The 12,761-nt window shown below is 52.7% G+C and overlaps 5 protein-coding genes across 5 annotated transcripts; 4 read left to right on the plus strand and 1 right to left on the minus strand.

Moving 5' to 3' along the window:
* Positions 1-765: 765 nt before the first annotated feature.
* On the plus strand, positions 766-2,249 carry LTS14_004896 (uncharacterized protein; the record flags this gene model as incomplete). The annotated part of the gene is made up of 2 exons (XM_064837596.1): positions 766-836; positions 941-2,249. 2 exons carry the CDS (start codon positions 766-768, stop codon positions 2,247-2,249), a joined length of 1,380 nt encoding a protein of 459 aa, XP_064694919.1.
* A 715-nt stretch (positions 2,250-2,964) lies between these two features.
* LTS14_004897 (uncharacterized protein) lies at positions 2,965-5,184 on the plus strand (the record flags this gene model as incomplete). Its single annotated transcript, XM_064837597.1, has 2 exons — positions 2,965-4,755; positions 4,807-5,184. 2 exons carry the CDS (start codon positions 2,965-2,967, stop codon positions 5,182-5,184), a joined length of 2,169 nt encoding a protein of 722 aa, XP_064694920.1.
* Positions 5,185-5,290: 106 nt separating this feature from the next.
* LTS14_004898 (uncharacterized protein) lies at positions 5,291-6,085 on the minus strand (the record flags this gene model as incomplete). The annotated part of the gene is made up of 1 exon (XM_064837598.1): positions 5,291-6,085. One exon carries the CDS (start codon positions 6,083-6,085, stop codon positions 5,291-5,293), a length of 795 nt encoding a protein of 264 aa, XP_064694921.1.
* Positions 6,086-6,706: 621 nt separating this feature from the next.
* On the plus strand, positions 6,707-8,668 carry LTS14_004899 (uncharacterized protein; the record flags this gene model as incomplete). Its single annotated transcript, XM_064837599.1, has 1 exon — positions 6,707-8,668. One exon carries the CDS (start codon positions 6,707-6,709, stop codon positions 8,666-8,668), a length of 1,962 nt encoding a protein of 653 aa, XP_064694922.1.
* A 1,725-nt stretch (positions 8,669-10,393) lies between these two features.
* Positions 10,394-12,076, plus strand: LTS14_004900 (uncharacterized protein; the record flags this gene model as incomplete). Its single annotated transcript, XM_064837600.1, has 1 exon — positions 10,394-12,076. One exon carries the CDS (start codon positions 10,394-10,396, stop codon positions 12,074-12,076), a length of 1,683 nt encoding a protein of 560 aa, XP_064694923.1.
* Positions 12,077-12,761: the final 685 nt, after the last annotated feature.

Below are 12,761 nucleotides of genomic sequence, written 5' to 3' on the forward strand. Positions count from 1 at the left end.
ACCCACCTCTGTCGCTTGGTCATCATCAAGCTCCGTCACTTGCCGAGATTGAGCCGAGGGGAGTGCATTGTTCACTTTTCCTCTTCCGAGCTCGAGGGCGCCATGAGACTTCAACCAACTGGCCAGGGTGCGGTTCTGCCATTAGGTGTAGGCTGGAGTGAGGTACGCGGTACCATATGCCTTCCTTGCCCTTTGGGTTGAGATTACGAGTGGTAAGATGAGGCTCGCTGCGCGCCATTTCACGCCAGCACATCACAGTGAGCAGCATACCACGCAATGAAGCCAACGGGACAGCGACATAGTATGCTCCTCATTGTCGAACGCCGGAAGCGGTAAGTGACCAAGATGCTGGATGGATTCCTTTGTCATTTGTCTACTATGCTCTCCGTGTCTCGTTGTGATGATCACTCCACGATGCCGCACAAGCAATCCCAAACTCAGCCATGGCAGTATTCAGAGTACCTTCAGCTTCGTCAGAATCTAGTCCTTTGGCCAAGGGAAGTCCGCGTGGGTTCAGGGTCCCTTCTGCCTCACCATCATTATCATCATCACCCTCCCGCAGCTCGAGCGAACCGCAGACTGCAAGGCGAGGATCGCGCACGCTACCGGCGAGTCCTCGAGTGTTCAAATTATCATCTGGTTCGATCAGCCCTTCATCATTCCGCAGTAATGGCAATCCTAGGAAAAATCGAAGGAAATCGAGCAGTCCAAGGATACGACCTAGGCGGACCAGTCCCAACGTGAAACAGACGCCACGAGGCAACTATGCACCGGGAGCTTGGCCACTTGAAGTTATGCCAACAATACGTCAGCGGCATGCAGTCAGTCCGCATAGGGTTCGTCCTATACGTGTGCAGAAGCAGCTTCCTACTCGGCATCGCATAGTCAGACCTCGCACCCGAGTCGATTTGTCCCAAGGTACACTCTCGCTTCCAACCAGCCGTGAGCAACCTGGAGAAGAGCCTATATTCGCAGTCGATCGGACCGCAAATGGATCCAAGAAAGTGAACTGGACCGATGGTGCGGTGTGGATGTATTACAGAGCTCTAGTCACTGGCCCGCCGTACGTTGAAAGATTTCCGTGCCGAGAGGTCGTTGATGATGACACCGAGCTTGATACTGAAGTCGCCATGGATGTGGGTGACCTGCTGAATCATCCTAATCTAGTCCAGCTTCTCGAGTATGATGACACCGATGGGACTAGGACGAGCAAGCGGACGAAGTGGGAGTACTGTAATGCTGGAACACTCAATCAGCTCATCCTCGTGCAAGACGGCGAAGGACTTCCAGAGTCTTTCATTTGGCATACCATTATCTCACTTCTGCGCGCTAGCACCTACCTCGTGACCGGCCGTCAAGCTCTCACAGCCACAGACTGCCAACTCGCGGATGATCTCGAACCCATACGAGGCTGGAAGCCAATCTCGCACAACTTCATTCATCCTGCCAACGTCTTCTATTGCCATCCTAAGCCAGTCGCCGGTTTCAAGAATCTTACATACGGCACATGTAAGCTAGGCAACTTCGAAAAATGTACTGTCTTCAAGAATTGGAACGATAAACGCGACGTCATCCAGCTATGGGACCAAGATCTGGAGGGTGAGTATACTGGTTACGAGGCACCAGAACTCAGCAGTTACTGGCCTCAAGCTGAAATCGCACCAGGTGGTCTGGGCGATGTCTGGTCCATAGGAGCTTGCGCAGTAGCAATGATGACCAGCCGACCAATTTGGGAACTAGTGATGAGACAGGACATCACTTCCGACATGATATCTCGTCGTGATGAGGACTGGCGTACTGTTGTACCGACGGAGCGTTTCAACCGACTGGCGGCCATGTGTCGACCGGATCTTCCTGCGGGTTGTACGACCCTGCAGCAGGCACTACCTTTCACTTACTCGCCAGTCTTGAGAAGTATTGTAGAGCAGATGGTGTTTCCTGGACAGTATCGTCCACCGCCAGAGTTCTTGTTACCGCAGGTCATGGAGGAGTTTGCTTTGCATTGCGGGAGAGCGGAGGGCTTGAGCTTGAGGGCCATGGACGATGTGAGGGAGCAGTTGATCGATGCACAAGCGGAGCTGGTGATGACTCGCGAAGCAGGCGACGCCGAGACCGCAAAGACGCTGAGATCTGATACCATACCATTGCTGGAGGAGAGGCTCGCAAACGGCGTTCGCGGGCAGGACACATACGGCTCTGCCGAAGAGTATGTCTCTGATCTTGAAATTGAGGACGCTGTGCTCGGCTAGATAAGCGAGAATTCGTGAACTATTACCATGGCTCAGCTATTTTCTGCTCTTTTGTCTGTGATCTCACTGATCTGGTACACTACCGCAGTTCTAGATCCACGACATATGGCAACAATTCGGTTGAGACGCTCGTCTTGGCAGCGCTGTGATTCGCTAGCCTAAAAGTATCCTGAAACCATCCTCAAACATCACACTCATCCTGTTCCTCAGCTCGTGAATTGCTTTGTGAGGACCACGGCTCTACTTATGGGTCCGGGACATGTGCTACGGGTGGCGGGCACACCTGAGCGTATTGGAAAAGAGCACAATGTTCAGTAGGTCCGGCTCTATCGACGTGCCGTAACGCTCGGTAGTTGTCTCCTTTGCAAGGGGCACTATCCTGAGCATACCAACGCCACACTCATTGACCACAGCGTGGAAGCGATCTGGAGCATGGCTAGCAGCGCCATCGTGTCTCACTGTCCCTGATGGCCATCTGGTAGAGAAACACGTTAACTTCTTCCACTCTTCACACTCTCTTCTTTCAGACACTGCTATTACATTAACGGCTACTAACATTGCTGGCGTGGGCACCTTCACGTGGCCTGTCATTATTGTTTAAGCCTTCAATACACATACTGCAGTAGTGCTTTCGGTCGAGCTGGCTCGTCTCGGTACTTAGATCTACTCGACCATGCTCTCAGCACCCAACACCTCTGGCAGCAACGACTCCAGCATGGCCATGGCAGACCTCGAGCTCGGCAAGAAAGGCAACCCGAACGTCACCATCACCTCCATCGACTCACCCACACGCCCTGTCCTCGGCCGACGCAAGACGAGTACTGGTATCGACGGCGAGATTATCCCTGATGTCAAGCTGGGCTACGATGGCGAGGAGGACGCCCTGACTAAAGTCGGCAACTTCTTGTGGAAGATACACAACGCATCCATCCTCACACGATATGCTCTTTACATCCTGCCTGTCGCAGCGCTACTCGCTATCCCCCTTGTCTTGACTGCTACTGTCTACTCAGGGAGTGCGGCAGGTGGGATCAGACTGCTAGGCCTGTTCATATGGTTCGAAGTCATTTGGGTTGGACTATGGATATGCAAGCTCGTGGCTACCATTGTACCCATCGTCTTCCAAGCAGTCTGCGGCGTGGTCAGTACTGGGATCAGGAAATACTCACTAGTACTGCAGGCGCTTGAGATCCCCATGTCTCTATTCTTCTGGTCGATTCTAGCCTGGGCCACCTCGAATATCATCAATGTCTTCAACCCCAACGTATACAACAATACATGGCTGCAGACACTCAACACGGTGTTCAAAGCGCTTATCATTGTTGCTGCCATCTTCCTGGCCGAGAAGACGTTCGTACAGCTCGTCAGCATCAATTACCACCGCAAACAATACGATGCCAAAATTAAAGAGAGCAAGCAATTGATTCGAATGCTGGATCTCCTATACGATGCGTCGCGCGCCATCTTCCCAGAGTACTGCAGGGAGTTTCAAGAGGAAGATGCCGAAATACAGGGAAACACCCTTACCGATGTGAGGAAGCAACTGGCTCAAGCCGGGATCAAAACCAAGGTTTTCAATGACATGGGCAGGGTCAGGGACAAGGTGACGGCTGCTTTCGGCGCTATGGCCAGCGACATTACGGGGAAGCAGGTCTTTGGTGCTACATCAGCTCACTCGATCGTCATTGAAGCTCTCGAGACCGAGACACAATCCAAGGCTCTAGCACGCCGTCTATGGCTATCATTTGTCGGCGAGGGCAAGGATGTACTTTACAAGCACGATCTGGAGCAAGTCCTCGGCCGGAGCCGTTCAGAAATGGTAGAAGAAGTCTTCCATATCCTCGACCGCGATGGCAATGGCGATGTTAGCTTGGAAGAGATGACATGGCTTATCATCGATGTCGGCACGGAGAGGAAAAGTCGGGCAGCGAGCATGCACGATATAAGTCAAGCCATCGCTGTCCTCGATCGCCTTCTCAGCCTCGTTGTACTGTTCGCCATCGCCTTCATCTACGCCAGCTTCTTCAGTAAGACTTTCCAGGCCAAGACGACTCAACTCTGGACGACCTTCACCGGTCTGGCTTTCGCTATTGGTGGAACAGTAACCGAATTCCTCGCTTGCTGTATTTTCCTCTTCATCAAGCACCCGTACGACGTCGGCGACCGTGTCGACATCAACGAAGTCGAACTCATCGTTGAACACATGAGTCTCATGTACTCCGTCTTCCGCCGTGTCGACAGTGGCAAGACTGTGCAGATTCCACACAACGTCGCCAACGCTCTGTGGATCGAGAACGTCACTCGAAGCAGGAGCATGAAGGAGCGCATCAGCTTGTGCGTCAGTCCTACGACTAGTATGGAGGATGTCCTCGCTCTACGTGCCGAGCTGGAGAAGTTCGTGACTGCACCGGAGAACAAGAGGGACTTCCAGCCGGAGCTTGATATTGAGCTCAGGAACCTCAACGATCTTGGCAAGCTCGAATTGAGGGTCGAGATTAGGCACAAGGTGAGCAGAGCTGAATTTACTCTCATTCTGATAGAAGCTAATACCGAACAGTCAAACTTCGCAAACGACCAACTCCGCAACGCGCGCCGCAACAAATTCATGGTCGAGCTTCTAGCTGTGACTCGACGCATCCCAATCGACCCACCAGGTGGTGGTGGACCAGCATTCGGAGACCCTGCCAACCCAACATACAGCGTCTCGATTACTGACACTGACGCGACCGGCTTCAGGGATGAGCGGAAGGCCAAGGATGAAGGCAAGAGGCTCTTTGCCAAGGGCACAGGGCTCGAGCACTTGTTGCCTGAAGGAGTGAGCACGGGTCTGCAGAATCCAGCGGCTGCTATGATTGCGGGCCTGACTGGCCGCCGCAATGGAAGCACGGCTGAGGGGAGACGGAGCATCGATGATATATTACCGAAACGGGCATGAGTTTGTACACACTCATTATGAGCGTCCTAGCGCATGTCATGATAGACATGAAAATGAGCAAATATTGCGGTCCGTTCGATGCTTCACGATCTTTGCCACATCGTTATCATTGTTCGTAAGGACTCAGAACCTCGGCCACGGCGTCTCGAAAGAGGAGGTTGGCGTAGGTTAGGTGAAAACTGCCTGACCAGTCCATCGCTTTTTGCATATAAGGACTGTCGCTTGTGACAACATTGGTAGAGCTCATCCGCAGACGAACCCACTTCTTTTCCCTGTTCTGCGTACTGCTTGATGCTGGCGGCTGGGCCTGGGAGACGTAGAAGCGATGTGCACCCTTGAACAGCCCTTCATCGTAACCATATGCAAATGTGACGAAGCTCTCTTCGTCAAACAGAGCTTTGGAGTCCGCCGCAGCTGTTGGCGATGGAGCAATATGTTGATCAACCACCTGAAATGTGCCATACAGTTTCGACCCGACTTCAAGAGCCTTCTCAGGAGGCAAGTCGCCACGGCTCCAGATCTCTTGCGGGACCGCGACAGCATCGAGTGCAGAGATGCCTATCAGATTCTTCCTGAGGAAACCAAGTAACGTTCTCTCCGGGGTCAGGACGATTCCCCCGAAAAAGCCATAGCATAGCCGAGCAAGAACCTGTTCATTAGGCATTGTGCCACCCTCGGGTGTTCGTGGCCAGGGTATCACGATCTCGTGGGTATCGCTTAATGCAGGAAGTTTGCTCGGGTTGATGATGGATGTGACTGTCCGATGATTGCTCAACGTTGTAGGCACATCGCGGTTCAACGTTATAGGGTAAGGGATGTTGAGTCGTGAGTAGATAGTCGATGCTCTGTTGGCTATGAAGGCCGTTGCTGGAATGAGCAATATCGACAAAGGGTGGACCATGATGGTCTTCCTTCACAAGGGTTGGATCGGCCTCCAATGTTCACCAGTCATACGCGGACGCCCTTGGAAGTCAGTAATCTTAGCGACTTTGTTCGCCTCTGGTATGAGAGGCGCAAAGCGAGCTTCGTGAGGTCTGTTAGCGAGCACCAGCGTCACTTCAGAGGCTCATCAGTCTTGCAGCAATGCTTCTTGGCTTTGGTGGGTAAGAGGAAGTGGTTTGTGCGTCTATCTTCAGCAGTGGATACATGCTATCGGCAGAAGTGGTGGCAATCATAAACGATACAAATGCCCGTTCTTCTAACAAGGAGTTTGGAAGGTTTGTTGGTGAATTCGTCTTCTCACGACGGCTTCGGCACCCCGAAGTCCCCGAGCTCCCCGTCATCAACTTTCAGCTCTGCAGCACCCTTCAGTCAGGAGCATATACTGCCAGCTAGTCCTTGGGTACAGAGCTATCTACAGCTCCACGTAGTATCTTACTGCGGCCAGAAGTGCGGAATCGTCAAGCATGGTATTGTGATCGTTGTCAAGCATAGTAAGAGCTCGAACGTTTCTCCTTCCCTTCATCTGGCAGCTTTCAACCTTCTGCGTCTGCTCCACCTTGATATTGATACCAACGACAACATGCAATTCCACCTTAATGGTTTCAAGAGCTCCGGCGATCCTTTACAGGACCTTTACGAAGGCGACCAAGAACCAGACTTCCAAGCATCTCTTCCGCAAGAAGTTGATGTCCTCATTGTCGGTGCTGGACCGGCAGGACAACTTCTCGGGACCCAACTATCACGCTTTCCCAACATCACAACCCGCATCATCGAGACGAAACCTGGTCGCCTTGTACAAGGACAGGCAGACGGTCTACAATGCCGTACGATCGAGATCTTCGAAGCATTTGGATTCAGCGAAAGGGTATTGAAGGAGGCGTATTGGGTCAACGAGACCACTTTCTGGTCACCTACCGAGGATGGTATGGGCTTGAGGCGGACCGGGAGGATACGAGATACAGAGGAGGGGCTCAGTGAATTCCCGCATGTCATCTTGAACCAAGCAAGACTACATGATCTATGGCTGGATTCGATGAAAGGCAGTGCGACGAGATTAGAGCCGAGCTACAGCAGGCAGATGTTCCGCATGACTATACCGGAATCTGGACCTGTAGAAGTGGAAGTTGAGAGGCTGGATGATGCACACAAGGGCCAGAAGGAGAAGATACGAGCCAAGTATGTCGTTGGCTGTGACGGCGCGCGAAGTGGTGTTCGGCGAGCTATGGGCTATGAGATGAAGGGAGACTTTGCCAATCAAGCATGGGGTGTAATGGATGCACTGGTCGTAACGGACTTTCCAGATGTTAGACTCAAGACCGCCATCCATTCGGCAGACGAAGGCAGTGTCCTGATCATCCCACGAGAAGGCGGGTATCTGGCACGATTTTATATCGAACTCGATAAGCTGAAGCAGGACGAGCGGATAGCGAGCAAGAACGTGACAGCAGAGGTCTTGATTGACCGAGCGCAACGTATATTCAAGCCATTCAAGTTTGAAGTACGGCACATTGCATACTGGTCTGTCTACGAGGTCGGGCAGCGTCTCACAGACCACTTCGACGACGTACCCGAAGCAGAACGTGAGCAGCGAAATGCACGTGTCTTCATTGCTGGAGACGCTTGCCATACTCATTCTGCAAAAGCAGGCCAAGGCATGAATGTGTCCATGAACGATGGATATAACCTTGGCTGGAAGCTCGCAGCAGTCCTCCATGGCTTGGCAGAACCCAAGCTACTCTTCACCTATACGGACGAGCGACAAGGTATTGCCAAGCTCCTCATCGAGTTCGACGGCAAGATAAGCAAATTGTTCGCTGCTAAACCGAAGAACAAGGCTGGGGAGGACGACAAAGATGCCATTGATCCGGCTGTGTTTCAGGAGTATTTTCAGCGACAGGGACGCTTCATGGCCGGAGTCGAAACAAAGTACTCACCTGGTCTGTTGACTTCAGGCGATACAACACATCAAGACCTGGCCACTGGGTTCGAGATCGGCACCCGCTTCCACTCATGTCAAGTCCTTCGACTAGCGGATGCAAAGCCGGTCCAGCTTGGTCATGTAATGGATGCTGATGGTCGATGGCGAATCGTGCTTTTCGGCGACAAGTCTGAGCCTACTTCTTCAGCATCGCCACTTGCCAAGACGTGTGAACTTTTGTACAAGAAGCTCTTGCCCAAGTTTACACCAGCAAAAGCAGATATCGACAGTGTTATCGACGTACGAGCAGTCCTGCAGCAGAGCCGAATCACGATCTCAATCTCAGATCTGCCGCAGATTTTGCTGCCACATAAGGGCGTTTTCGGTATCCAAGACTATGAGAAAGTATTCACTGACGAAGAGAGTTATGGCTCTGGATTTGGCAAGATCTACGAGAGTAGGGGTGTAAGCAAAGAGAAGGGATGTCTGTTGGTCGTACGGCCAGACCAGTATATCTCGTCCGTGCTGCCGCTTGGTGAGGAAGCGCATGCGCCGCTGGAGAACTTCTTCGGTGGCTTCATGAAAGATCAATGGAGCAGCAACGGAACGAATGGTCATGCATGAAGGCGATATCTGATGTATTCTGCAGATCATTGTCTTGGCATATCGTTGTCTAGACCAGGAAACATGTCTCATTGTACTGAGCATTTTTACTTCCATGATATCGGTGATCCGGCAGACGTGCAGGGTGCTGCCATCGTTCTTCTTGGAGCAGAGCAAGTGTCACCATGACAGTGGCACGAGTACTGTAACTAATGGTGGGCTCACGTAGTAGATCATGATTTGATCCCACATGCCGCATCAGCCAGCCTCGTGATTCTCGAGGTCGTCTTTCAAGCAGCGTGATGTGCGGTGCCTCTATCTTCGATGTCATGTCAGACTGGCATGTATGTTGTAGCACCACCTAGGATCTTGTGTTCAGTTGGTTGATGTTACACAAGACGACCACCACTCCTTGAGTCCCTGACCATGCAACCAATCGTATTATTAGTTGACCTCTGTGCATATGAAGTATTATAGGACGGTTATAGGAGCAAAGGCCTATAGTAGAGATTGCATCGATTATTCGACCGTCTGATTCGGCTTCGAATGAACGGAGCTAGCCTCAAGTAATCTCGACAGTAGGGGACGGCCACATCCCGTGTCCGGCGAATTACGATATCGCGTTGCTCGCACTGCTTTGGTTGTAGACTCCCCGATATGCAGAATGCTGCCCAGGTAGGGACATCGCTAAGTCGCACGAGGAATAAATCAAATGAGGGAGTAAGCCATTCGTGATTTGGCTCGTACCTGCGTAAGTTCACAACGGGATGATGGTGTCAAATCCTTAGCGTAGACCTTATGCAGGAACCCGGACGCCACGCTGCGAGCGATTTTTCGCAACTCCGCAACCACGTTGAGAAGAAGTGGCGCCGACAATGTCGATACCCACAAGGTGGATACTCAAAAGGCTCTCCACATTATAGAGATGGATGACCATGGGGACGCCGTGGGGATGCTTTCTTGGTGCGTTGTACGACTTCAACCTCTCCACCTTCGTTTCGTTCCTTTCGTGCATCAGGGAGGGTGATTAGCGTTCCGCTCATCTGTGCCGCCCTGCTTAGGGTCGCTCATAGCGCATTCATCCCGTTCGGGCAACACGTACAGGGGATGGGACACGGATCATCGATTTGCAAGGGCTGTTTCTGATCGAGGCGCAAGAAAACATTCATGATCTGGAGGGACGAATTCAAGGATGCCCTAAGGATATCAACTACGGACATCAGCATAGTCAACCAAGACGATGCTACCTTTGGAGAAGATCTTATTATCCATCGTCTGCTTCAGCGGAAAATTCGGGTGCCTCTTCGGTCAGCGACTCATCGACTCGTATCTCGTGCTTAACCCCTGTCATCTCATCTGCAAGCACCAGCCCTTCCGCCTTTAGCGTGTCAGGCACTTTGACGAGCTCCGCTAGCGCTGGAACGGCCGTTGGAACAGCCTCCTACTTCACTTCTGCTGCCAATATTATTACTGCTGTTCTTCAATCACTCTCAAGTATTGCTGCTTCGCTTTCGAGGGTCCTTCCTTCTGTACCTTTGGTCAACGCGACCGTCACGCTCACTATTACGACCCTCGCACGTCGTTGTTAATTTCTACTCGGTCGACGATCAACACCATCGTCTCGACTTACAGCCCTGCCTCAATCGCGCCTTACCCAGTGGTCAACTATACGACTGTAATTCACAATTCTCTCCGGCCAACAGCGCTTCCTCAGCTTTCTTGACCGGCACCGCCCGCAACAATAAGATGGCACCTACCGCCGCAGTCAGCGTGTCTTCGGAGGTCACATCCTCCGCATACTGCTCCAACCTTTGCTCGACCCTTTCTCTCAGCACCGAATACAACACCAATGTTATCTCTTGCAATGCCATTCCCTCCAACCAGTCGACACCTCTACCCGCTGGCCAGGCTACCGCTCAGTGCGGTACCACCTTCACCCCTAAGGTTGATATTTGCCGTGTCACCCTCAGCATCACCACTAGCGGCTCATCGTCCACATACATGGAGGTCTGGCTCCCCAACAACGGCACTGAGGCATGGAACGGCCGCACCTTGAGCACCGACAATGGAGGTGCCAACGGATGTGTCCATTACGTCGACATGAGTTACGTGACCAGCCTTGGGTTCGCCGCGATCGGTGACAACGGTGGGCACAACGGCTCCGCGTTCGACGGTGGATGGATGTACTTCGAGAACGAGGAGATCCTCGACTGGGTCTACCGCGCACGCCACGCCTCTGTTGAGGCCGGCAAGCAAGTCACCGATCAGTTCTACGGCCAGAAACACAGCTACTCTTACTACATGGGCTGCTCTACCGGTGGTCAACAAGGTCTTCACTCTGCTCAGTACTACCCTAACGACTTCGACGGTATTATCGCCGGTTCTGCTGCTGCTGACTTCAACCATCTCCAGGCGTGGTCTGGTCGCTTCGTTCAGCTCACTGGCCAGAACAGCTCCGACCCTCGCTTCTTGACTTCCGACCAGTGGATCTTCGTGCAAAGCTACATCTTCGCCCAGTGTGACGAGGCTCTTGATGGTGTCAACGACGGTATCCTCGAGGACCCTACGATCTGCGACTTCGACGTCTCTGCCATTCCAATCTGCGCCAGCGGCTCCACCACCAACTGCTTGACTGCTGACCAGGTTAGCACCGTCTACCAGGTCTTCACCGAGCTTTACAACGATGCCGGAGAGCTCCTCTACCCATCCCTCCTCTACGGATCCCAGGTCGATGCTTTCCGTCTTGGCCAGCTCTCCGGCTCTGTCCAGGGTATCTCCAAGTCCTGGTACGGCGGTGGAGTCTGGAACAACAGCTACTACGATGCCCTCAACATGAACCAGACCGACTACGCTCAGGCCGATGCTGAGGACGAGCTTCACGGCCACGTTTCTGGCTTCAGCGGCGACCTCAGCGCTTTCAAAAACGCGGGCAAGAAGATGATCATGTACCACGGTATGGCTGATCCTCTCGTCTCTGGTGGTAACAGCCAGCGCTACTACCTCAAGGTCGCCAAGCAGCTTGGACTTGACAACAACGGCATGGATGCTTTCCTCCGCTACTTCCGTATCTCCGGTATGGCTCATTGCGGTGTCGGCGGTATTTCTGGTGCCGGTGCATGGATGTTCGGCCAGAGCGGCCTCGCTGCTGTGCCAGGTGTCTCCGGCAACGTCGTCTGGGATCTCGTTGACTGGGTCGAGAGCAACAACGCCCCTGAGACCATCACCGGTACCAAGTTCTGGTGGGACCAGGCCAACCTAGGTATTGAGTTCCAGCGTGCCCACTGCCGCTTCCCATACAGGACTACCTACAACGGTAACGGCGATTCCACCGACCCATCGAATTGGAGCTGCAAGTTCATTGATGACTGGCAGCAGTGTGCTGTTGGTGCTCACCCGCGTCTCTGCAACGTGGACGGCAGCTTCAATTAGATTTTGGGTGTGGAGGACGAGTTGATGTGGAGTAGAGAGTGGTTTCGTATCTCACGACGGATACATGTGTAAAGCATACAAAATGTATTGCAGTAATCCATAGACCATAGTTGTCAAGATCTTCCTTCTCACTTCAGCCTTCTTCGGAACAGGATCTCATGAAATACGATGAAGCAATGTCCCACTACTAACTCGAAATAGGTGGTGGCTGACGCTCGAATCAACTACTTCGCAACGCTATGCTGGCCTTCTTACGCAATCACTTTCAATCAATGCTATCGCGCTACTGATATGGTCCTTCGAAAGCGTGTCCAAACGCATCAATGCTGTGCGCCGCGCGCTGCTCCTGTTGGTTCTGTGTCACCCAAGACGTCCAGACCACCAACGCCGGCGCTGGAAACAATCTGCTTAGGGTTCAACAACCCATGGAGGCCTCGCTGGCTTCAATGCTCCGTCGAAAGCGTATCCAAACGCCTGAATACTGTGCGCCACGCGCTGGTGCTATGTCCTCCAAGACGTCCAGACGACCAACCCTCGCGCTGGAAACAATCTGCTTGTTATTGCAAGACTCATGAACGCCTCGCTTGCTTCAATGCACCTAGCACATGCCCGAAACCCTCTGAAATGCTTCATCAACCTAACACCGCCCGAAATGCTCTGGAACGCTCCATATATCAGTGCGGCC

The sequence above is a fragment of the Recurvomyces mirabilis genome (genome assembly GCF_035927965.1).
Source record: "Recurvomyces mirabilis strain CCFEE 5264 chromosome Unknown scaffold_11, whole genome shotgun sequence".
NCBI classification, from domain to species: Eukaryota; Fungi; Ascomycota; class Dothideomycetes; order Mycosphaerellales; family Teratosphaeriaceae; genus Recurvomyces; species Recurvomyces mirabilis.